Genomic DNA, 27,085 nt, shown 5'->3' on the forward strand with positions numbered 1-27,085 from the left:
GAATTACCCATGGGCTATGTTCACACACAGTGTTTAATTATAGTGCTTGAAAAGCACTATATTGTAATCCGTATTCTTCTTCTTCTTCCAGCCATTTTTCTGCGCGTAATACAGCCCGAACCGCTTTGTGCACACACTCCGTTCAAACTGCGTTTCGAAGCCCTCGGCGGTGTGTGGTGTGCTATCTATTTTTCGTTTCGATCGGATTTGTCGTTTTTAAGAAATTTACGTTAAACGACCCCAAATTTCCCATAGAAAATAATGGCCCATTGCAAATAATGGCCACACTCTAACCGCTGACAGCCAATCACAGCACATATGCAAATAGCTGAAATATAGCAGCCAATAGGAACTCTAAGGTCTTGTCATGCAATGTATCACACCATCCACAGTCACATGTCCACTATTGGCCAATAGAAGATGTAATATATGGAAGGTCCTTAACGATTTTGTCTCCCCGACATGAGTAAGATTGTCATTGTAACCGAGCAATGATCTTTACCATTATAAGTACTCAGATCGCTCTTAAAGGGACCCAGGTAACCCTTAAAGGAACGCAAGTCGCTCTTAAAGGGACCCAAGTCTCTCTTAAAGGGACGGGAGCCATGTCGCTCTTAAAGGGACCCAAGTTGCTCTTAAAGGGACGGGAGCCATGTCGCTCTTAAAGGGACCCAAGACGTTCTTAAAGGTACCCAAGTCGCTCTTAAAGTGGCGGGACCCAAGTCGCTCTTAAAGGGACGGGACCCAAGTCACTCTTAAAGGGTCCCATGTAGCTCTTAAAGGGATCCAAGTCGCTCTTAAAGGGACGGGACCCAAGTCGCTCTTAAACGGACGGGACACTCCAAAAGGTATGGGACCCATGTCGCTCTTAAAGAGACCCATGTCGCTAGAGCGACCTGGGTCCCTTTAAGAGCGGCCCGGGTCCCTTTTAAGAGCGACTTGGGTCCTTTTAAGAGCAAAATATGTTCCTTTAAGAGCGACCTGGGTCCCTTTAAGAGCGAAATATGTCCCTTTAAGAGCGAAATATGTCCCTTCAAGAGCGACCAAGGTCCCTTTAAGAGCGGCCCGGGTCCCTTTTAAGAGCGACCTGGGTCCCTTTAAGAGCAAAATATGTTCCTTTAAGAGCGACCTGGGTCCCTTTAAGAGCGAAATATGTCCCTTTAAGAGCGAAATATGTCCCTTTAAGAGCGACCTGGGTCCCTTTAAGAGCGAAATATGTCGCTTTAAGAGCAAAATGGGTCCTTTTGAGAGCAACCTGGGTCCCTTTAAGAGCGATCTGGGTCCCTTTAAGAGCAAACTATGTCCCTTTAATAGCGAAATATGTCCCTTTAAGAGCAAAATATGTCCCTTTAAGAGCAAAATGGGTCCTTTTAAGAACGACCTGGGTCCCTTTAAGAGCGACCTGGGTCCCTTTAAGAGCAAAATGGGTCCCTTTAAGAGCAAAATGGGTCCCTGTAAGAGCGATCTGGGTCCCTTTAAGAGCGAAATGGGTCCCTTTAAGAGCAAAATGGGTCCCTTTAAGAGTGACCTGGGTCCCTTTAAGAGCAAAATATGTCCCTTTAAGAGCAAAATATGTCCCTTTAAGAGCGAAATATGTCCCTTTAAGAGCAAAATGGGTCCTTTTAAGAGCGACCTGGGTCCCTTTAAGAGCGAAATTGGTCCCTTTAAGTGTGAAATTGGTCCCTTTAAGAGCGAAATGGGTCTCTTTAAGAGCGACCTGGGTGCCTTTAAGAGCGAAATTGGTCCCTTTAAGAGCGACCTGGGTCCTTTTAAGAGCAAAATGGGTCCTTTTAAGAGCGACCTGGGTTCCTTTAAGAGCGACCTGGGTTCCTTTAAGAGCAAAATGGGTCCCTTTAGGAGCAAAATGGGTCCGTTTAAGAGCGACCTGGGTCCCTTTAAGAGCAAAATATGTCCCTTTAAGAGCGAAATATGTCCCTATAAGAGCAAAAGATGTCCCTTTAAGAGTGAAATATGTCCCTTTAAGAGCAAAATGGGTCCTTTTAAGAGCGACCTGGGTCCCTTTAAGAGCGACCTGGGTCCCTTTAAGAGTGAAATGGGTCCCTTTAAGCGCGAAATGGGTCCCTTTAAGAGCAAAATGGGTCCCTTTAAGAGCGACCTGGGTCCCTTTAAGAGCGAAATTGGTCCCTTTAAGAGCGAAATATGTCCCTTTAAGAGCAAAATATGTCCCTTTAAGAGCGAAATATGTCCCTTTAAGAGCAAAATGGGTCCCTTTAAGAGCGACCTGGGTCCCTTTAAGAGCGAAATATGTCCCTTTAAGAGCAAAATATGTCCTTTTAAGAGCGACCTGGGTCCCTTTAAGAGCGAAATATGTCCCTTTTAGAGCGATATATGTCCCTTTAAGAGCAAAATGGCTCCTTTTAAGAGCGAACTGGGTCCCTTTAAGAGTGAAATGGGTCCCTTTAAGCGTGAAATTGGTCCCTTTAAGAGCGATCTGGGTCCCTTTAAGAGCGAAATGGGTCCCTTTAAGAGCGATCTGGGTCCCTTTAAAAGCCATTTGGGTCCCTTTAAGTGCAACGGGGGCCCTTTAAGAGTGACCTGGGGCCCTTTTAGAGTGAAATTGGTCCCTTTAAGAGTGATCTGGGTCCCTTTAAGAGCTTAATGGGTTCCATTAAGAGAGACCTGGGTGCCTTTAAGAGCGACCTGGATACCTTTAAGAGCGACCTGGGACCCTTTAAGAGTGACCTAGGTACCTTTAAGAGCGACCTGGGTCCCTTTAAGAGCGACCTGGGTTCCTTTAAGAGTGACCTGGGTCCCTTCAAGAGCGAAGGGACCCACGTCGCTCTTAAAGTGACCCAGGTCGCTCTTAAAGGGACGGGAGCCAAGTTGCTCTTAAAGGGATGGGACCCAAGTCGCTCTTAAAGGGACGGCACCCAGGATTAAAGTTAAATGGAAGTCACTGGTAAAGGGGCGCTCTTTTCAAGCACTATGTATTTCCCTGGAAATGCAAATCTAGTTAGTGATATGTTGCCTCAAATTGCACAATTTTCAGCAAATTGTGCTAATTAATGCTGATTAAACGCTATGGGGGAGATTTATTAAACATGGTGTAAAGTGAGACTGGCTCAGTTGTTCCTAGCAACCAATCAGATTCCCCCTTTCATTCCTCACAGACTCTATGGAAAATGAAAGGTGGAATCTGATTGGTTGCTAGGGGCAACTGAGACAGTTTCACTTTACACTATGTTTGATAAATCTCCACTTATGTGTGAACACAGCCATGTAAACTGCCCTAATATGTAAATAAATTATATACTCTGCCCTAAATATCACTTCATTGAGAAGAGATGTTTAGGGTTCATTTACACAGAAAGATTATCTGGCAAAGATTTGAAGCCAAAGCCAGCAACAGAATATATACAGAGATCAGGTCATACAGGAAAGCCTGAGATTTCTCCTCTTTTCAAATCCATTTCTGGCTTTGGCTTCAAATCTTTGGCAGATAATCTGTCAGATATTATTTTGTGTAAATAAACTCTTAGGGGGAGATATGATTTACTTGTTTAAATATATAAATGGCCCACCTGAAGAAGTGTTCAATCCCCGGAGGCGACAAGCCTTCTGTTTCATGAGAGCTGTGAATCTGAGGAGCACTCACCTCAGGAGATGGTCACAGCAAAAAAGCTTCACAACAGGATAAGACACGTTCTTACACCAAAATAACAAAAATGCCTAGAGTGAAGAGACATAGAATTTTCCCATCCATCCCCCTTTACTTCATCCACCCCCTCCTTGATTGAATTTCATAAACATGTGTCTTTTTTCAACAGCCGTACCCTCCGTATATGAATAATTATATACTATGCCCATATATGAATTAGATTTACATTGTACCCCTATATATGAATTAATTATATACTCTGCCCTGAATATGAATTAATTATACATTGTGCCCCCATAAATAAATTATATACTGTGCCCCTTATATGAATTACATAAATACTGTCCCCCTCTATGTACACTGCCATACGTAAGAATAAATTAATATACTGAAGAAATATATTATGAATGAATTATATACTGTACCAATATATGAATGATTATATATTGTGCCCTATATATGAATTATATATATGTGTGTATCCGCAATATATGAATTATATCCTGTACCCCATCTATGAATTAATTATACATTGTGCCCTATTTTAAATTTTTTATATAAGGTGACCCATATAAAAATTTATATACTGTGCTTCAATACGCATTATTAAATATGAATTATACTTTACCCTCATATCTGAATTAATAATTCAATATGCCCCCACGAATCAATATTACACTGTGCACTATAAATCAATAACATACTGTATCCCCATAAACAAATAAATATATAATTGATCCCACTAAAGTGGTGTCAAACCGCTCCCCCTACTTTGACAGAATGGGCTTGCAAAGGTGATGAGATTTGCTGATTTGAAGAGCTGACCAGCTGGGCCTCACGCACACATGATAAATACCTGAAAATCTGGCAACAATAGCTTGATTCCAAATTCTTTCTAAAAGTCCACTTGCTAATGCCCACTCCTCCGAATAACCCACCTTCTACTTCAAACCCAGACCCAATTGTAACTTAAGTCTCACTGGACAATGATGTAGTCGTACAAAAAAATTGTGAAAAACAGCTGCAAAATTTTTTTTTTTAGTCATACCACCTCATAAAAAAATAAATATTCATCAGGTTGTCACACGTCCCCCAGAATTGTAGTGATGGAAACGTCAACTTGTCTTACACAAATATTTTGGCACCGCAAGGCCTCTGTGACATGGTATAATGGCTATAAAAAAACATGAAATAAAAAAAAGACCCCAAAATTCCCCAGGTCTCTGTCATGTCTGCGGCCTGTGGTTGAGTCCGGTGACGCACTGCGGCCACATATGGGGGATTTCTAGAAACATTTGAATAAGTGGAATAAATATAGGGTTCCATTTCTCAATTAGTATTTGCTGTGTTACAGGGAAAATGGATTAAATGGAATATCTTCCAAAAAAATGAAAATTTAAAATTTCCCCTCCAACTTGCCTAAATTTCTGTGAAACACCTAAAGGGTTAAAGCGACTCTGTACCCACAATCTTACCCCCAAACCACTTGTACCTTCAGATAGCTGCTTTTAATCCAAGATTTGTCCTGGGGTCCGTTCGGCGTGGCCTAGATTGTGTATGGCACAACCCCTCCATCCCTCCTCCCCGCCCTCTTCATCATTAGGAATGCTCCAGGCCGATTGTCTCCTATTCCTCACCTGTGTCAGCATGGCACATGGGTTGAATAGTTAAGGCACCTGTGTAGTTTTCACTTCAGAGGAATAGGAAATATCCTGCCAGTGGCATTCCTAATGATGAGGAAGGTGGGGAGGAGGGACGGAGGGGTGGTGCAAAGTTAGGGCACAGATACTGTAGGCCACGGCCGTCTGACACAGGGCTGCAAGTCCGGACCCAACGACAGATCTTTGACTAAAAGCAGCTATCCGAAGGTACATGCGGTTTGGAGGGGTCAGATTCTGGGTACAGAGTCGCTTTAATACATGTATGAAATGTTACTTTGAATACTTTGAGGAGTGTCGTTTTTACAGTGGAGGGATTTATGGGGGTAACTAACATACAAGGTCCACAAATCCACTTCAGAACTGAACTGGTCTCTAAAAAAATCTGAATTTCAAATTTTCGTGAAAATTTAAAAAAAATCACTGCAAAATTTTCAAGCCCTCTAACATCCTAAAAAGTAAAAGGACATCCACCAAATGACGTCACCATAAAGTAGACATGTTGTAGATGTTGCAGTTCATGTGGCATAACTATTTTTCACAGAAAAAACTATCTCAGAATAACCGCAATAATTAAAAGCACCGCAAAGTTATAACTACATAAAGAGATTTGCAAAATAGGCCCCTGGCATTAAGGTCAAAACAGGCTGCAGAGGCAAGAGGTTAACCATTCAATAATACGTAGCCCAGTTCACAACATAAACTGCCCAAGGCTAATCCTCGGCCAGGTGTGTAGCTAGGAGCTTGTAAATTCTAGGTCATAGTCCAATATGTAAAAAGCACAACAATAATCAGAAAAGAGAGGAAACTTGGCAAAAAGAGGAAATTCTCAAAACATCGCAGTAGGCTATCTTCACACAACGTCAAAAATACAGAAAAGGCGTCCGCTTTTGCAATTTTAGAAAACGTCCGACGCACACAATGTATTGAATAATGGACGTTATTGCTGCGGATGTCAAAATAATGATCATGGCCCTGTTCACACAACGGTTTTTCACCTCCACTTAAAGGAGAAGTCCCGCGAAAATTTTTATTAAAGTAATGTATTGCCCCCAAAAGTTATACAAATCACCAATATACACTTATTATGGGAAATGCTTTTCTCCCTGCACTTACTACTGCATCAAGGTTTCACTTTCTGGATTAAATGGTGACGTCACGACCCGACTACCAGAGCTGTGCGGGCTGTGGCTGCTGGAAAGGATGATGGCAGAGGGATGCTCAGTGTCCCTCCAGTGCCCTGTGTCCCTCAGTGTCCCCCTGCCATCATCCTCTAAAGCAGCCGCAGCCCAGCACTTTTGGGGGGCATTGTGAGTCTAAAATAATGGACATCGTTTATCTGTCTAGCCTTCCCTTAGGGCAATGTCAGCTGTTGGTACATTATTCTAGTTTGGGGTTACTAATTGGCCTTTGGGTGTGTCTTAATTGACTTAAATACATTGCCATTGCAGTCAGTTAAATATCACCTTTTCTCTATTTTTGACAATGTGTGAACATAGCCCATGACAATTATTTTCAAATTTCTTTTACAAACAGCGGACGGTTTTTATTAGTTGTTCACACAAGTTTTTCATTTTTCATCGCCCATTTTACTATTAAATTCAATGGACTTTTTAATTAAGCCACACTCAAAGGCCAGGGGAGGGGAGGCCAGGCTGCTAAATTACGTCCTTTGCTTTACACTCAAAATGGCCGACATCATTTTAAACGGAGCTGAAAAAACGTTGTGTGAACATAACCACAGGCAGCGTTTCCTAACACTGACATCCTCGATGAACAGCCGCATGAGGAGCTCGTTTTGAGCAGAGGAGACTGTGCTATCTCGGATCGCATTTGTTTTTATGGACATTGCCCTTTAATAATAATAATAATAATAATAATAATAATTTTTATTTATATAGCGCCAACAGATTCAGCAGCACTTTACAATTCTGGGGGGACATACATAGACACAAGGCAGACACTACAGAGATATACATATAATTATCCATACATGAGGAGTGAGGGCCCTGCTCGCATGCATGAGTTTACAAACTATTAGGAGGGGGTGAATATGTTTTGTGACCATTTTTTGAACTATAAGTAAACCTGCAAAAAAATGGGAAATATCAAAAATATTGGACCTATCAGTTATATGCTGTGCCACTAGTCAATAAACCAGTCAATGATACACTGAGCCCCCATTAAAGATATACTACACCGCCATATACCAATTAACAATGTGCGGTGCCACAATAAACTAGTCAATGATACACTGGGGCCCAACTGCACCTCTGTATAACATATCATATCACCTGTCGCATGCTTGTTCCTGCGCTATCCTCTAGATGCTGATCTGGCCTCAGACAGGAGCAGCATAATTGAGGCCCTATTACACCAATAGACCATTGGCCGTTTCCAGACGATAATTGTTTGGTTTAATAGCTCATGTTAAAAGATTACCTTCAGCCAACATGTACGATGTGGCAGCTAAAGGCTATGTTCACGCAACGTTTTTTCAGCTCTGTTTAAAATTGTGAGTCTAAAATAACGGACATCTAGCCTCCCCTGTCTAGTGCAATGACGGCTGTTGGTACATTATTCCAGTTTGGGTTAGTAATTGGCCTTTGGGTGTGGCTTAATTGAAAAGTCCAATTGAATTTAATAGTAAAAACAGAGAACGGTAACAAAAGAAAAACTGTGTGAACAACTAATAAAAAACGTCCGCTGTTTGCAAAAGACGTCCGAAAATAATTGTCATGATCAACATTTTGACGCCCACGGTAATAATGTCTGTTATTCAATACCTTGTGTGCATTGGATGTCAGTCTTTCCATTGACTTCAATGCATTGCAGACAGTTAAAACATTAACATTATTTTAAATTACAAAAGAGTCCGCCTTTTCTCTATTTTTGACGTTGTGTGAACATAGCAAAACAATTTATTCAATAAAGAATTGGTTTCCCCATCTTCAACAAAGCCCAATTTCCTCAGGAGAGACCTCTACCTTAATCTCCACAGCCTTTTTCATATAACCTATTGCTATGTTCACACAACGAAAGTAAAATATTAATCACGGCCATTGTTGCCAATTTGCAACACGTCCGTGATTAATTCTGTATCTGACTCTAATAAGTAAAAACAAATCTAGGTGCTACATTCTCTTTAACCCCTTCGTGACGCAGCCTGAAATGGCCTTAATGACCGGACCAATTAAGTTTGCATTTTTGTTTTTTCCTCCTCGCTTTCTAAGAGCTATGGCGCTTTTATTTCTCCAGCTACAGAGCCTTATAAGTACTTGTTTTTTTTTTCAGGAGCAAGGGTACTTTGAAATAGCATCTACTATTAAATGTATGACGAACCCCACAAATATTATTTATGGGGTAAAATAGGAAAAAAATGCATTTTTGTAACTTTTGGGGGGGTTCCATTTGTCTACATAATATACTTAACGGTAAAGCTGATAACTGATAACATCCATTGTTTGCAAAACACGTCCACGAACATATGTCATGATTAGAGATGAGCGAACAGGGTTCGGGTTTGAGTCGATCTGAACCCGAACGTTCGGCATTTGATTAGTGGCGGCTGCTGAACCTGGATAAAGCTCTAAGGTTGCCTGGAAAACATGGATACAGCCAATGACTATATGCATGATTTCCACATAGCCTTAGGGCTTTATCCAAGTTCAGCAGCCACCGCTAATCAAATGCCGAAAGTTCGGGTTCGGATCGACTCGAGCATGCTCGAGGTTCGCTCATCTCTAGTCATGATCATTATTTTGATGTCCGCAGAAACAACATCCGTTATTTAATACATTGTGTATTCACTGCATTCCATTGACGTCAATTAATACCATACGTCATTCACTGTGTATTGAGAACGGACGTTGTCTTACATGTTCACCCGGATGATACTGCAGTATGATGAACATTATTTTTTCTTTCATTTGGATTGCAGGCACGTTTGGGTGTGCCTGCAATCCAAATTACCATTGACCTTAACACAATGTACAGCCATACATTGTGAGAACAGACTGTGAATACGGCCATTGTTCACAGACTGTCAGTTGGAAATAAGTGAATTGTCAATCTTTTTTACATTGTTATCCATTTAAACAACGACCGTGTAAAATATAATGTGTGAAAAATACATTGTCAAAAAAGAAAAAGGAGGATTGGATTGCATATGCTGTTAAATGTCTTATTGCTGTTCAATGCCAATGCCCAATGCCTTATGCATTGCATAGCATTGGTCAGTATTATGGACACTCTTCTCATAGAGCCTGCCAATCACACGGTGGGGGTCCCCATGGGTAACTGACAGGAGCTGCTTATGTAACTTACACTTAAATGCCGCAATATTTCCATGATCGCAATGTTTAAGGGGTTAATGATGGGCTGTGGCTCGATTGCTGCTGCCGGTCACTGATGGTAAATTGTTAATATTTAACCGACAGTAGCCGGTCCTCATCCACTATAAAGCGAGTTCTGGTCCTGAGCTCACTTCATAGTGCTGTAGCTAATAATGGAGTATGGGTACAGCATGGGTCATCTGGTCACAGTTGCCCATGCCGTACCTATATGGTATTAGTCGTTTAGGCGTTAGAGGGGTACTCTGCAAAACATTTGACATGGCTGGAGTACCCTTTTAAGATCTGAAATGCACAGTACAGCCTATTCTCATAGAGACAGTTATATTTTAAATTATTAATATGAGCTGTGTATATAACATTGGACTTATCCAATATCTCACTAATAATATTGCAATGTTCCTGTCGGAGACGTAAACTTACATATAATAACATTATTTTTATATTAGATCGTGGGGTACAGTTGGGACTACATATGCCTCTGTAATGCCCAGGACCCTTTCATGCTAATTTTTCATTTACAATCTGCCTCAGTCAATCTGACATTATATTATGACCAAGGTCATAAAAAAGGATAATCCTTTCTGTTTGTTAGATATATATAGATAATATTCAGGCTAGAGTGGGTTCCCTGAGGCGTCAGTCCCCGAGCAATGCCCACCACAGTGAGCCGACTAGTACTGCCTGCACTGTCTGGTGCTGTCCACTAGCTAAGTCATTTATGCGGCCATTAAATGAAAGTTTATTATATGGCCACATAATTGAGATAACAGTCAGTCAGCGCGCAGCTAGTAAATACATGGGCTCCCCATCCACACCACCTCTGGCATATCACTGAGGTCACCCTTCTGCCCTCACACTTATCTTCTTGTTGCTATACATATCAAGGTAGCATTTGCATATCGCTTCCCGTAGTCATAAAGACAGCCAAATAACAGAAAGGGAAGCAGGGCTGGATTCTCTTCTTCTACTGCTGCCTCCACCAGGATCTAAATAATTTCTTTAACAATATTAATAAAATTAAACTAGTATCTTAGTCCACACTAGTATGTGTGTGAGTGTGTGTGTGTGTGTGTGTGTGTGTGTATATGTGTGTGTGTATGTTTATGTATTTGAGCCTGTGTGTAAGTAAATGCAGTAAATGTACATATGTGAAACTGGGTTTAAAAAACATATTTTATTTCCTGTTTCTTACATTACTGAAGTAATGACATGTCTATAGGGTATATACACTCACCGGCTACTTTATTAGGTACACCTGTCCAACTGCATGTTACCCCTTAATTTCTAATCAGCCAATCACATGGCGGCAACTCAGTGCATTTAGGCATGTAGACATGGTCAAGACAATCTCCTGCAGTTCAAACCGAGCATCAGTATGGGGAAGAAAGGTGATTTGAGTGCCTTTGAACGTGGCATGGTTGTTGGTGCCAGAAGGGCTGGTCTGAGTATTTCAGAAACTGCTGATCTACTGGGATTTTCACGCACAACCATCTCTAGGGTTTACAGAGAATGGTCCGAAAAAGAAAAAACATCCAGTGAGTGGCAGTTCTGTGGGCGGAAATGCCTTGTTGATGCCAGAGGTCAGAGGAGAATGGGCAGACTGGTTTAAGCTGATAGAAAGGCAAGAGTGACTCAAATAGCAAACCGTTACAACCAAGGTAGGCAGAAGAGCATCTCTGAACGCACAGTACCTCCAACTTTGAGGCAGATGGGCTACAGCAGCAGAAAACCACACCGGGTGCCACTCCTTTCAGCTAAGAACAGGAAACTGAGGCTACAATTTGCACAAGCTCATCGAAATTGGACAGTAGAAGATTGGAAAAACGTTGCCTGGTCTGAGGAGTCTCGATTTCTGCTGCGACATTCGGATGGTAGGGTCAGAATTTGACGTCAACAACATGAAAGCATGGATCCATCCTGCCTTGTATCAACGGTTCAGGCTGGTGGTGGTGGTGTCATGGTGTGGGGAATATTTTCTTGGCACTCTTTGGGCCCCTTTTTACCAATTGAGCATCGTTGCAACGCCACAGCCTACCTGAGTATTGTTGCTGACCATGTCCATCCCTTTATGACCACAATGTACCCAACATCTGATGGCTACTTTCAGCAGGATAATGCGCCATGTCATAAAGCTAGAATCATCTCAGACTGGTTTCTTGAACATGACAATGAATTCACTGTACTCAAATGGCCTCCACAGTCACCAGATCTCAATCCAATAGAGCATCTTTGGGATGTGCTGGAATGGGAGAATCGCATCATGGATGTGCAGCCGACAAATCGGCGGCAACTGTGTGATGCCATCATGTCAATATGGACCAAAATCTCTGAGGAATGCTTCCAGCACCTTGTTGTATCTATGCCACGAAGAACTGAGGCAGTTCTGAAGGCAAAAGGGGGTCCAACCCGTTACTAGCATGGTGTACCTAATAAAGTGGCCGGTGAGTGTATGTTGTGTTGCACTCTATAGATGTTCTGATTTTCATGCTGATGGGGATGGATCACAGTGACCTGCAGCACCCTCAGAGACAATTTTGGTAATTGGATAAAGAAATTAGACTTCTTGCAAACAGATTCCAAAGAAGAGGCTCAAGAGGAACCTGTCTTGGGCTGGAAGAATGTTTGCAGTGATATTCATGTACACACCACCACCACATTGGAATGTAGGGCCAGTAAGAGCCTATATAGGTAGGATGTTTGATACAGTTTCCCAGAAGGCAGTGAATTGCAGAGTGTGTGCACCTACCTGCTGGGGATAGTAAGCTGGTCCTTCTGCAGGAAGGCAGGCCAAGCTGAGGAGGTGGACTACAGGTTGGGAAATATCATTAAAAGGCCTTTGTAATTCTAAGGAGCCGAATTCTGAGAAGGAAGTCACCACTGAGTGAGTCACTGAGAGTCACATCACTTCCAGACAATGGACATTGTTACCCACAAAATTGGGTAACTAGTAGAGATGAGCGAACCTCGAGCATGCTCGAGTCCATCCGAACCCAAACTTTCGGCATTTGATCGTTGGATAGAGCCCTAAGACTATGTGGAAGACATGGATATAGTCATTGCCTGTATCCATGTTTTCCAGACAACGTTAGAGCTTTCTCCAAGTTTAGCAGCCCCCCGCTAATCAAATGCCGATCGTTCGGGTTCGGATGGACTCAAACCCGAACTCGGTTCGCTCATCTCTAGTAACTAGGCATACAAAACACCTGTGGCTCCCCAAGAACAACTCCAAACATATTCTGACAGCTACTTTCAGTGCATGCTAGGAGTAGTAGTTTCCATTCCTTCTACTTCCAACAATACCTATATGTCTACAGACATGATTGTACTTTTTCTCTTAATATTCTCTCAGTGGGATAACCCTGGTCTGCATAGTATAGGTGTACCGCTCATCTTGGGCTATTCTCAGATGTCCTGAGATTTAGATACAGGGAGAGGTAATGGAAGGGTCAGGACGTTAACTTGCAGAGGGGCAGCTCCGATCTGGGTATAGGTGCAGCGTACAGTCATTCTCATTGTACAATCTCTAGTGATTGATCCCATCTGCCAGTTCCTTACATTTTTGGTTGCCTCAAGAGTGCATTCATATACCATGGGTGTGCCAGCCACTTGTTTGGGACCCCCCACAGGACTGGGATAACTGGTACCCAATAAATGATGCAGTTGTTGCTACTCTCAGGTTGGGGCACAAGCTGGAATCCACATCCACTATCCATACAGAGTCCAAAATCAGGGATGGTACAGTCAGGTCTTTGGAGATGGCAACCGCCATGTTGTTATCAGCAGAGCAATAGGCAGTCAATTTCTTCCCATAGAAGCAGCATGGTACATCGGACTAAGAAATGCACCATCCACGGCCTTCACACAGCTCTCTGGATACAGAGTCATTGGCACATGGCAGGCAGTCACTTGGCTGAACTGAAGCGCAGTCACTTGCACTATTAGCATCCATTGCTGGAAGAGCAGGTATGGGTGGGTTCACACTGAGGAATTATCGAGGAATTGAAGCAGAAAGTTTTCTGCTTGAAATTCCTCGCCTATTCAACTCTGGCAGAATAGGAGCAGAATTTGAGCAGAATTTAAGCAGAATGTGAGCGGAATTCAAGCAGAATTAAAGCTCCATTGATTCAATAAGATTCCTCTAGCGGAATCCGCCCAAAGAATTGACATGTCAATTCTTCAGGCGGAAAGGAGATCCACAGCAGAATTTTTAGCGTGGGAATTCCGCTATGTGATCAAATAAGCGGAAAGCCTATTAAAGCCAATATGCATTCGCAATGTTCCTTCTTTACAGGCGGATTCCGCCCGCATTTTGACGCAGAATCCGCGAGAATTCCTTAGTGTGAACCCCCCCTAACAGAGTAGGGGGGCTGCCATCTTAGAATTACAAAGACCTTTGCAGTTGAACAAATTAAATGATGTTCTTCCAACAGTAGTGTGACAAGTCATTCTGCCTTGACCTCTGCACCAGTTACAGTTCTTGCATAGTAGCTTCAGCCTGATTTTACAGCAGCTCCGACTGATGCAGAACACTGTCAGGATAAGTGCCTAGGAGACACATTGTAGAAGGGAAAGTGCAGAAAGGGGTTAAGGGTGAGAAATACACAATCCCTCATACTTTACATGCTAGTTTAGCATTGAACATAGCCAAAAGGGGAAGAAAAAATGAAAAATTGGCTGCAGAAAAGAGGATGCAGGAACATAATAAAGAAGCTCTATTTACTAGAGATGAGTGGAGCGGGTTTGGGTTCGGGTTCGAGTCCATCCGAACCCAAACGTTCGGTATTTGATTAGCGGGGGCTGCTGAACTTGGATAAAGCTCTAAGGTTGTCTGGAAAACATGGATACAGCCAATGACTATATCCATGTTTTCGACATAGCCTTAGGGCTTTATCCAACTTCAGCAGCCACCGCTAATCAAATGCCGAAAGTTCGGGTTTGCTCATCTCTACTACTTACCTATCCCAGTGCCCCCACAGCACCACATCAAAGGCTCACTTACTGCCACTGTCTCCCTTATTCAGATGTCATCAAAAACTGGAGGAAAGGGCCCACCTAGCCAATCAGTGACTGCAGCAGTGTCCAATACAAGTTAGTGACTGGCTGAGTGGGCATTCATGAGCCTCGGCCATGACATTCCAAGAGCAGGAGATCCAAGAGACTGGCAGGATGGGGGAGTGATAAGGTAGCAGTGCCAGGGCACAAAAATGGGTAAGTAGAGCTTTTTATGATATTCCCACGCCCACCTGCCTGCAGACAATTTGTCATCTTGGCTGACCTTCTCCGTTAAAAGAAAACTATTGTCAGGTTCAAGCATACAAACCTCCTGATAGTTCCCAGTAGACCCCTATCTCTTCTATCTAGTGGTGCTTTTCTGATCCTTTTAAGTCCTTTTTAAGCTGTTTTTGAGAAATCTGATCCAGTAAAAATATGTAAGTTAGGTGTCCTGGAGCATTAAAGGGCATTCCTGGGCTCCCTGATGCATTGTTCGGCCCGCCTGCCGCTTCTGATGCTTACTCTTACTCATGCATATGCATGCATAAGCAGGCCGGTCTTCCAGCATACTCGAATACACATCAGTAGGCGTGACCATAGGAGGAGGTAGGTGTGCCGAATGGTGCACTGGGAGTGGGGACAAGGAATGCCCCCAGTGCTCCAAAGGACCTAATTTACATATTTTAAAGGATTTCTATAAAACAGCAGGACAACAGAGGCGCTGGATAGAGGAGGTAGGGGGCTACCGGTAACTATCACCAGGCTCATATGCCTTTAAAGGGGTAGTGCAGCGTTTTTCTTTTTCTACTTAATTAATACATTATAACGTAATATAACTTTGTAATGTGTGTTAATGAGCTGTCTGGCCCCATAGATTTATCTACTGTCTATTAAAACTTAATGCCAGTCTTCATTCTTTTCCACCTCTATTTAAACCAGTATATGCAAGCACTAATCTTGATTTCACCTCTGGTCACACCCCAGCCTTTCCCTTCAGGCAGTCACCTTTTATCATCTAACATGATATGGGCGTGTAACAGGAAAACAGAGCTTCTTTATCTTATAATAAAAGGATATGTAATATTTGAGCATGCAGTGAATCCAGGTATAAGGAGATGATAACCATGAAAATTCATTCCAGTTAAAAAAATTTATTAACAATTAGAGATGAGCGTAACCTAAACATGCTCTTATTAACAACATGATTTTTGATATTTAAAGGGGTTTTCCAATTTAATATTACTTGTCCCCAGGATAGGGCAAAAGCATGGGATCTTGGAGATCCGCCTGTTAGCAGTGTAATCCTCGGAGCCTGGCGCACCATTAGGCTCACATGATGGGGTTGGGCAGTGCTCTTTATGATGCTCCAGACCAAGAATTACATTGCTAACAGCACGGGAACAGCACCAAGGAGGAAGGTAAGAGACATACTGTACCTTCCTCTTTGGCGCCCTGTGCTTAATAGAGGGCTATCAGCAGGTTAGATTTGTCTAACCTGATGATAGTTCCCCTTGATTGATTGGTTGCAGTAAAGATTTAAACTTTTTTTATTTTAAAGTGAACCTGTCATCAGGACCGCTGACATGTCAGTGGTGAATTTAATTCTGCTGGTGGAATTACGGGCCTCCATGGCTACAAAGTGCATGACCCTCATGGGATCAGAATGACCTGTGTGACACCTTGCATCTTGCTCCTGTCAGTGCTGCTGTACAGAGCTCCATATACTGCCAAACATTGTAGCTGAGGTTTAGCAGATAAGGCATAAGAAGTCAACCTTAAAATTGTGAAAGAACATGATTTATAGGCCTGGTCACAGATGAAAGGTGTTATAGTTTTGTAGTTTTGCAACAGCTGGAAGGCTGCAGGTTTGGCATCTTTTTGTCATCTAAAAGCCCTAAAAGATTAATGCTATTAACTAAACTAATAACTGTCGACGAAATGATTGTTTCACTAACCCATGTCTCTCTTCATATACACATGCATGCTCAGCTTGGCTAGGTGGCCATGAATTCTGGACAGGAAGAAATAAGAAGCTCCTGTTAGACTACTCAGCCAGTGGTTTATCTCCTAGATACCTGGGGGGAGGGGATTTACGAAGACCGGCGTACAAGTACGCCAGTCTTATAATAAGCCTCACCCCCTTTTTCCAGGCAGGATTCGCTAAGAGGCGTACGCCTCTTAGTGAATTTGGCCGGCCGGGCGCATGAATCTGTGCCTGACGTACCAAATCTACATCTGCTTCCAGCAGGGGTGTAGATTTAGGTCATGATTTACGCCTGCGAGCAAGCGTAAATCATGATAAATGAGGGGCGGGAGGAGGCCTTATCACACCCCCCAAAGCTCCACCAGCCCGCCCATCGAGCGAGCCGGGCGTACGCCAGGGAGAAGGGGAGAATCTGCGTATGCCTCTGGCGTACTTTTCATAAATTGAAATTGAGTTATAGTAAAAAAAAAAATTATCCCTAGATCCAGTCCTATATTTTGTACAGAATCCATATAAACTGTTCATGGAAGTACAGTGGTGCCTTGGATTAAGAGCTTCATTTGTTTCAGGACCATGCTTGTAATTGAAATCACACACACCAAAGGAAATTTTCCAATTTCATTGAAATGCAGACAATTGGTTCCACACTCCAAAAATAATGATTTTCTATTCTGAATAACATGTAAAACAATTGAATCAAACATTTAGAAGGAGCTGAATATGTGATATTATAAGTTACTGTACAGTATAGCAATCAGCATGTGGTGTATAATGTATAGTAAGTGCATAAGAATAAAAATAAATGGCAGCAGTTTGTAGATACAGGATGGAGCTATAGATCCACATACTGGTCACTGTGCAAACAGGCTAGAATAGAGAAACAGGGCTGCTGTCAGAGGTCTGAGTGGTCACATGACTGGACTGCACCAATGGGTAAGAGGTGTGTGTTCAGCATGGACCAATCAGGAAGTGAGAATCACAGAGCTAAGCAGGAGGACAGTGACAGAAGCCTTTCTATACAGCAGTGTGAATGGCAGGCACATTATAGCAGCAGTGTGTATACCTGAGTGTGAGTACAGGTACATCATAGCAGGAATGGAGAGGATGGGAAACACAAGAGCTGACAGAGACTGCAGGGAGCCTGAAGGAATGAGGGCACATAGAGAGGTTACAGCTATGGAGAGATTACCATGACAGTCCTGTCCCCTGATGCAAGCCCCATCCTGAACTGGATCTGCCATGATTTGGAAGGTGAGGGAGACTTCCTGGGTCAGAGTAGAGTGCTGTAGACCATGCTATGCGGACCATGCACCTCCCCTGCTCTCAATCCAAATTACTCTTAAACCGAGGTACCACTGTAATCATTTCTACACTGAGCAACATTTAGCGTGATCACATTATACAATCAGTATGACATATCACAGGGCACCTGCTCCTCAAACACGTTTCAAGGCACAGCCTCTTCAGATAGGTATAGCAATAGGATCTACAATCTGGGCATTTATACAGTAAAAGACCGGGAACACATTGTTTGAATAGCCGGGAAACATTCTCATCTCCTCATTTGCATAAATACTTAAAAATATCAAATATTAGGGGTTGTGATGTCTTTATGCACTTAGGGCCTGTTCAAACTGAGCAAAACAGGTGGAAATTCGGAGCGGAACCCGTGCCCCGTACTCTGGTCAGAATCTCGTCTGCCTCCCTGTCTCAATGTGATGTCTCACACGCCTCCGTCCAAAGAATCTCAATGTGATGTCTCTCGGGCCTCCACTCTCTGCCACTCTCTGCTCAAAGAATTAACATGTCAATTTTTAAGCCCCCCCGCCCCCCCCCCCCCCCCCCCCCCCCCCCCCGCTTACTGCCGGCATGTGTAATAGTGTCAGCAGCGAGCAGGCAAAGAAAAGCAAGCAAGCGCTGACCTGACAAGTTGGCGCTAAGTTGCTCCTCTGAATCACCCAGTGTAATAGGGGCTTTAGAGCGGAAAGTGGCGGACAGCGGAAGCATGCGCCAGGCATCGCATTGAGACAGTGAAGTAGGCATGATTCTGATCAGGGGTTCATCTCGGAAGTTCCACCTGTTTTGCTCAGTGTGAACGGGCCCTAAAAAAAGCAACAGAAATGGATTGTCAAGATCGGACAACCCGTTTACAACAGAAAAAAATATAAGAAAGTTTCTGTGAAATAAATATATTCTGTTCCTTTCTCCTATAGGTATGATACTTGTCAAACTGGCTCCACCTCCAGTTACAAGCTGTTCCATAGACTCTGCTTGAATAAATGGAGCTTCAAGGGAAGACCTTGACATTCAGAATTTTTTTTCAAATTTTCATCGGACAATTGTGCCTTTCAGCTTTTTTATTTTCACTTTATAACTATTCGAATCACTCAAAATTAATCAATGAATTTTCACATAAAAGTGTTACTCAAGAACCAGCTAATATTAGTAAGATCATTCTTGTGTGGACTTGGCCATTTGGTGATCAATTTCCACTAAATGAATGTCCATCATACAATGATATTTCTGGATGCACCTACACAGCTAACAGGTCATTGTATTCTTCTGCAGATGCAATTGTTATCCATCATAGAGATGTATGTAATTCCCCAAAACAGTTACCTCAGATGCAAAGACCACCAAATCAGTATTGGGTCTGGTTTAATTTGGAGTCTCCATCGCACACACCAAACTTACATTTTATGGATAATCTCATCAACATGACAATGTCTTACAGAGCTGACTCAGATATTTTCTCGCCTTATGGATGGCTAGATCCAAATCAACAGGAGGAGAATTTTACAATTCCTGTAAAGACCAAGCTGGTAGCCTGGGCAATCAGTAACTGGAACCCACAGTCTAGAAGAGTAAAGTATTATCAAGAGTTCAAGCAATATCTATCGATAGATGTATATGGAAGGCAACATTTATCTCTGCCAAGAGACGAACATGAGAAAATATTGTCACAGTACAAATTTTATCTCTCCTTTGAAAACTCCATTTATGAAGACTATATTACAGAGAAACTCTGGATGAATGCATTGACATTTGGGTGTGTACCAATCGTAATGGGTCCTACTCGGCAGAACTATGAACGTTTTATTCCCAAAGACTCTTTTATACATGTTGAGGACTTCTCCTCAGCAAAGGAACTTGCTGAATATATCCTAAAGTTGGACAAGGATGAGAAAGCTTACCAACAGTATTTTACATGGAGGTCCAGGCTTCATCCAATCGGACGCACCAATTGGCAGACTCATTACTGCCGAGTATGTAAAGCACTGAAAGAAGCTCCTGCACACAAAACTATTTCAGGACTTGGAGCATGGTATAAATGATTATTGGAGATGGTTTTAGTTTTTTCTATTGCTATTGACTTTTTTTATTCTTTCTATTGCTTTTGATTAATTATAATAATAATAATAATTTATAAAATATAACAAAACATTATACTTTATGAGACACACTGGCAGACTATATAACAGTATACATGGAACGTGAGGTATTTCTTTACTGTAGATTATTCTTATGACTTCACCAAAAAGTATTCTTAAGGTGCCTTATTTATAATACAAACCATAGGTGCTGCAGAACATCTTTTCAAGAGTCAGTTTTTTAAGTCAGTATTTTGGACTGTACTTGGACGCCAAAAGCAGAAGTGGGTCTACACTCTTCTTTAGTAGGTTCCACTCCTGGTTTTGGCTACAAATACAAAATGCAAAATGCTGAATAAAATACTGTTGTTTGAAGTTGACCTCTGGGAGAGATGAAGAACTTATCCTTTAAAAAATAAATTTATTTTTATGTATTTTTGTATGTATTATTTCCAGGGGTAGCTTGAACACCACACTGTATAAACAAAAACTGCAGCTGAGGAAGAAGGAAATGCATTTGCTAGGCACGTACAACACGTAAATCTGGTGTCTTTTGGGGGGGGGGGGGGTCGGAGGATTAATTGTTCAGGTCTGGTACAGTGGTGCTATTCAGTCACAGTATGGTGGTATTGGTCAGGTCTGGTGTGGCTGTATTAAATGTGCCTGGACAATAAGCCAACTGCTCTACACATTAGTTTAGAGCATTTAGTTTAGGAAATTTGTTTAAGTTTTAAACAGTTAAAAACCATTAAAAACGCGATTCAGAAAATGTTTCTAAATGTAGAGAAACGCATATGGCCGAAACCACTCTCCCTTACGCTCAGGTTTAGCGCCTAGGACAGCAGCAGCTCTTAAACCGGCCTTGCTTTTAGGGAAAGAGGTAATTTTCAAATACACAAATCAAACGTATAACAGAAATGAATAATTTTTTATAGCTTAACATGATCCATTAGACTTCCCTCAAACTAATGAAAGTAAATATTTTGATTATGAAAATATGGAATCGCTAAATATTGGGAAAAAATATGCTGTCACAGTGGCATTTAAGTTTTTAACACAAATTGGGACACAAAACTGAAAATACAAATAGTTTGCAGTTAAACAGGTGCCCCATCTCAGCAGCTGAGCAGGCAGTCCATACCTTAACCCCAAACACAGGAAGAACTGTGCACCAGGATCAGCTCCAGGAAATAGGACATTGGCTGGAAGTCTACCTCATGTTCCTTAATAAAAATCAAACTGAATTACACTTTAAAAAGTCAAGTGTTTCCAGAGCATACCAAGTTGTATCGGTGCCTTAATAATTGAAGAAAAAAACAATAATATGACCAACAAAATCAACAATAGGTATGGAAAAAGATATTGGTTGTTCTTATTTAATTGTGTGTAATGTTTTATGCAAGTATAACTAAGTGAGAATGCTATAAAAGGAAAACATACGGGTAAATGGAGGAAAAAAGTGGAGTAGGGTGTCAGGAAGTATTCATCTTCCTGAATAAATAAGGGTAACAGGAACCTGGAAACAAGGTATGTGCCCCCATTTCTCTCAATCAGGTCGATTATTAAACAATCCCAGTTTGTGACATGTTATCTAACAGTAGTCTGTCCTTTTTGGATTTACTGTGCAGCTAAATTCAAACAATTATACAATTATTCTCTGTTATCAGCCATTTATATATATATTTTTTTAGTAAGGTGACTGGGAGAGTCCCTGCTCCCATATGATCACTGACAGTAGCCACCATGGAGGCAGGACACCTCCCCCCCCCCCCCCCGCACAACATCTGCCTTCATGGTAGTGGCTCACAGCCTTATGGCATGGCACGGCACTGTGGGACCTTCAGCCCCAATAGCCCCCCCCATACACATACTCACCTTGCCTGGCCCACAGTTTCTTCATTCTCCCAGCTCTCAGTGATGCACCTGGGAACCATACCAGGCCAGGTGAGTATGCAATAGGCCTGTAGTCTAGAAGTGATCTGGAACAGCTGATGATGTCTGCCTGACACAGGTTACCCAATAAGATCGGCATGCCTCCTGCACCAAGCAGAGCATCTATACTACCTGGGGGCACAGAAGCAGCAATATTACTACTAGGGGTACAGAAGGGAGACTACTTGGGGGCACAGGAGGGGGACTTTAACTACTTGGGGCACAGAAGGTTCATTATTAGTACTTGGAGGCACAAAAGTGTCAAAATTACTTCAAGGGAACTAGGGAAACAGAAGGGGCATTATTGCAATGTGGGGTATAGAAGAAGCATTATTACTACACAGTTAAAATGACTCTGTACTGGACACCACCCAGTACAGTTTTTTTAGTTTCCGGTGTAATATTTAAAAACAAGTTTTATTTCAGTAGCCCATGACCTTTTTATCGGTGCACCCCTGGGCTGAATGGAGGCTCCCTGTGCTGCTGGAATAAAATTAGTTTTTACCCATAATACGGGCCACAACAAGGAAGGCCAACTCCAGGGCCGGACTAGGAAATGGTACCAGCGGTTTGGGGTAGGTGGTGACCAGTACAGATTTGCTTTAAAAGCAACACTGTAATTGACATAGTGAGTAGATATTGGCTCCCTGGTCTTGTAGCCACAAGCAGTAGTATGCCTCCAGTCACAAGAGATCGCTCCCTCCCTCGGTGCTACACATTTATTCACTAAATAACACACATTTGGAATGTGTGTTATTTAAGTGAATGGCAAAGGTCCCCATGTTCCCCCCACCCCTGAAGTGTGGTGCATTATACTCACCGCATTACTGTCGACCCCGGCTGCCATCTTGAGACAATGACGTAATCTTCAGGAGGCCAGCCGGCTGGACCGCTCCAGCCGGCCCCCCTCTAACTCGTCATCAGCTGCTCAGCCGCAATTGGCTGAGCATTATGCCTTCTGAAGATTACCGTCCGGGGTCGACAGTAATGCGGTGAGTATAATGCACAACACTTCCGGGCGAGGAGGAAACACGGGGAAGGGGGCCATTCACTTAAATAAACACACATTACAAAGTTGAATAACTTTGTAAAGTGTGTTATTTAGTGAAAAAATGTGTAGCACTGTACTACCCCTTTAAGCTGATATTGGAGGACTGCTTTGCTGCTAGCCAGGTTAGTTTTTTTTTTTCTCTACAGAAAGGGATGTCTACATGGGGCGGGAGGGGATTATAACTAGCAGGGTGATTACCTACAGTGAGTTTTTACCACATTGGGCGTTACTACATACTAGGGGGACTAATTCTGCCAGGGGAATTACCTACAAGTAGATGTCTACTGGGGAAAGGGGGTTTCTACCAAGGGGATTACCTACAGGGGTATGCCTACATGGGGAATTCAAGATAATGGGGGCCTATCTGCACTAGTAATGGGGGCATAACTACTATATGGAGACAGAAAGTCCAAATTACTATATGGGAGAAAAGAGAGCACCTAGAATATATATAGAGGCACAGAGGGCCTAATGTTAACCCCTGTCTGACCGCAGCAGGGTTAACAGCTACAGCCAGTCACCCACTTCAAAATTACAATCTATACAGACTATGATTTAGTCCCCCGAACTGGAAATCTGGGCAGCCCAGCAGGCATTTGCTGGTCTGCTAGATTGACAGTCTGGGTCTGTTCAGTATGATGATTTGTATGCTATAATACTTGTTCTTTTTGGAAAGGGTATCTTGAGAAGAAGAAGCAGGAGTGAAACATCCAAAGATGTTTAGAATGCCTGTATCCAGGTGAACCATATACTGACCCACTGTCCAGGCCACCAAACCACAAGAAAACACATTAAACCCCAACTAAAACTAAACCCCCCATAGCAATAGGCTGTTTTACTGCCACAGATGTGGTCTAATGGTCAAGCACATACACTTACTCTGGCCGGGTGATTGTAACAGTCCACTATCCGCGTGGTCCTCACATAGGGGTATAATCCACCTCCTCACTGGGTTCTAGGTTATGCAGGTACTCCAGGAGATAGTCTCTTTTTAGCAAGCTCCTGCCAACAAATATGGGTACAGCCATGCTGGAGACAATTGATAATGACATTTATTCTGATCCCAGACGTTTTAAAACAGACCACCTGATGTAATTTGGCAGGTGCTTCACAGGGTTAACTTCAGGAGAGCTGTGGACAGTGTTGGACAGCTTGTTCTGACACACAAAGTGACAGGACAGGAGCGATTTCACAGCTACACAGCTTACACTGTAACCCTCATACTAGCCTCTATCTGTACCTGATACCTTATCAATCTTCTATAACCCTCTGTGCAAGGAGGATGGAGTATTGAAAGGGAGGATTATTACTATTTAGAGCACAGGAGGGAGGATTATTACTACTTGGGATCAGAGACACTATATGGGGTAACTAAAGGGGCAATATTACTGCTGTGGGGAAAGAAGGAGAATTATTACTACTTTGGGGCACAGAAGGGCATTATCGCTACTTGGGTTACTGAGGGGGCATTAACTTGGGGCACATAAGGGAGGATTATTACTGCTAAATGGCATTACTTGGGGGCACAAAAGAAGGCATTATTACCATTCCACGGAAGCTTTATTCTAAAGATTTTCTTTAGCTTAATGGGTTCTCCTTGTATTTTGAACTGTTGTAAAGGTTATATCTTTACAACCCTTTTTTATTGCTCACTTAGTGCATATAGAGGTCACATCCCCTACGATCCTCTGTGTTCTGACTTGATGTGATTAAAAAAAGAAGAAAAAACAACATAATTGGTGAGTTCTGCAAACTCTTTTTTTCTCTTCAAAACTTCTATTTAGAATTGTGTATTAAGCATGTTATATTATAGGGCATCTGCTCTCCTTAAAGTAAGCCCATATTACAGAAGTACCCCCTGCACACCCTCTTTACGATTCCAACTATTATGTAGAAGGTTACTCTTATATTATCACGTAAGCCAGATAGAGGTTGTAACATGTTTATACATTAATAGAGCAATGGACATGGGTTGTCAAGATCAGATATCCCTTGTACAACCATACAAAATACAAGCAACACCCTTTTAAATTAGAGAAAATATTAGAATACCGTTTCTGTGAAATAAATATATTATTTCTTTCTCTGTTAGGGATGATACTTAATAAACAAGCTCTGTCTCCAGTTACAAGGTGTTCCATAAATTCTGCTTCAATAAATGGAGCTTCAGGGGAAGACCTTGACACTCAAGAATTCTTTTCTAATTTTCATTGGACAATTGTGCCTTTCAGCCATTTTATTTTCACTCTATAACTATGCAAGTCACTCAATGTTAATCAGCAATTTTTTACATAAAAGTGTCCATCAGGAACCAGATAAGATCATCCTTGTGTGGACTTGGCCATTTCATAATACATTTTCACTAAATGAATGCCCACCATACACTGATATTTCTGGATGCACCTACACAGCTAACAGGTCATTGTATTCTTCTGCAGATGCAATTGTTATCCATCATAGAGATGTATGTAATTCCAAAAAACTGTTACCTCAGATGCCAAGACCACCAAATCAGTATTGGGTCTGGTTTAACTTGGAGTCTCCATCACACACACCAAACTTACATTTTATGGATAATCTCATCAACATGACAATGTCTTACAGAGCTGACTCAGATATTTTCTCGCCTTATGGATGGCTAGATCCAAATCGACAGAAAGAAAACTTTACAATTCCTGTAAAGACCAAGCTGGTAGCCTGGGCAATCAGTAACTGGAACCCACGTTCTAAAAGGGTCCAGTATTATCAGAAGCTGAAGAAATATCTATCTGTGGACATATATGGAAGGCAACATTTATCTCTTCCGAGGAAAGAACACCAGAAAACATTGTCACAGTACAAGTTTTATCTCTCCTTTGAAAACTCCATTCATGAAGACTATATTACAGAGAAACTCTGGATGAATGCATTGACATTTGGGTGTGTACCAATCGTAATGGGTCCTACTAGGCAGAACTATGAACGTTTTATTCCCAAAGACTCTTTCATACATGTTGACGACTTCTCCTCAGCAAAGAAACTTGCTGAATATATCCTAAAGTTGGACAAGGATGAGAAAGCTTACCAACAGTATTTTACATGGAGGTCCAGGCTTCATCCAATTGGACGCACCAATTGGCAGACTCATTACTGCCGAGTATGTAAAGCACTGAAAGAAGCTCCTGCACCCAAAACTATTTCAAGACTTGGAACATGGTACAAATGATTATTGGAAATGTTATATAGTTTTTGTTTGCTATTTAGATTTTAAAAAAATCTTGTTATCATGCTGTAAAACAAAGCTGAACTTACCAGAAATCCAGGTCCAGTCTCCTAAAGGCAGATTTTTAGACTTGTGTTAATTGAAAAAAAAATGACTAAACACATGCAGTCTGACGTGTACAGAGACTCACAGCTCAATGTGCCCGCCAATCACATGACTGCCTTCTCTGTGAGTGCTTAGATGACCTGGGAAACATAGGACTTCCTGTGTTTAGGACTCTTTAAAAAAAATAAAGAGTCAGAAAACATGAAGGGCTGTGTTTTCCATGATAATTAAAAAAAAAAGAATGTAAATTGAAAACTTGCTTTATATCACATCTACTGTTGATTTAATTTTTGAAAGTTAATAACGACAGTGACACTTTGAGGTGTCTTAATTTATAATACAAACTTAGCTGCTGCACAATATCTTTTGTTTTTTTCATGCAGTGGTTTTTAAGTCAGTATTTTGAAACTGTACAAATAAATTATAAATGTAATAAATGTATTTTCATGTATTTTTTAATGCATTGTTTTACAGCAGTATCTGGACACCCCAATGTATAAACAGAAACTTCAGTTGCTGCAGAGCATCTTTTTTTAAGAAAGAGCGAACACTTCATGTTAGTGAATTTTGAACATTTACACATCATTAGTCCGTCTACGATTTCCATGATTCCACAATTTTTTCTTTTACCAGTTAAAAGCTTTTAGGTAATCAGTAGCTAGTACAGTAGAAGTAGAAGGCTTTTAGGGAAAGGGGTAACTTCTTAATACTCAAATCACAGATATAACACAAAAGAATGTTTATTTTATAGCTTAACTTGATCCATGAGACATCCTTCAAATTGATCAAAGTAAATATTTTGGGTACAAACATATA

The 27,085-nt window shown here is 41.8% G+C and overlaps 2 protein-coding genes across 4 annotated transcripts in view; both read left to right on the forward strand.

The window, feature by feature from the left end:
- The window catches only part of LOC138788036 (4-galactosyl-N-acetylglucosaminide 3-alpha-L-fucosyltransferase FUT6-like), a 26,030-nt gene extending 5,617 nt beyond the window's left edge, over nt 1–20,413 (forward strand). For all 3 annotated transcript variants that reach the window (XM_069965492.1, XM_069965491.1, XM_069965490.1), the window contains exon 2: nt 18,822–20,413. In XM_069965492.1, coding sequence (XP_069821593.1) covers nt 18,888–19,943 — 1,056 coding nt within the window. In that variant the 5' untranslated portion in view covers nt 18,822–18,887 and the 3' untranslated portion in view covers nt 19,944–20,413. The remainder of the gene's footprint in view (nt 1–18,821) is intronic.
- Nucleotides 20,414–23,488: 3,075 nt separating this feature from the next.
- Nucleotides 23,489–26,622, forward strand: LOC138789567 (4-galactosyl-N-acetylglucosaminide 3-alpha-L-fucosyltransferase FUT6-like). Its single transcript, XM_069968283.1, has 2 exons — nt 23,489–24,701; nt 25,055–26,622. The coding sequence occupies exon 2, from the start codon at nt 25,121–25,123 to the stop codon at nt 26,165–26,167; it is 1,047 nt and encodes a 348-aa protein (XP_069824384.1). The 5' UTR covers nt 23,489–24,701; nt 25,055–25,120; the 3' UTR covers nt 26,168–26,622.
- The last annotated feature ends 463 nt before the right edge of the window (nt 26,623–27,085 follow it).

Source organism: Dendropsophus ebraccatus, chromosome 4, assembly GCF_027789765.1.
Source record: "Dendropsophus ebraccatus isolate aDenEbr1 chromosome 4, aDenEbr1.pat, whole genome shotgun sequence".
NCBI classification, from domain to species: Eukaryota; Metazoa; Chordata; class Amphibia; order Anura; family Hylidae; genus Dendropsophus; species Dendropsophus ebraccatus.

Bases quoted from the DNA above. Each gene is read 5' to 3' on its own strand.
- LOC138789567 (XM_069968283.1), top strand. From the start codon at position 25,121: ATGGAGCTTCAGGGGAAGACCTTGACACTCAAGAATTCTTTTCTAATT.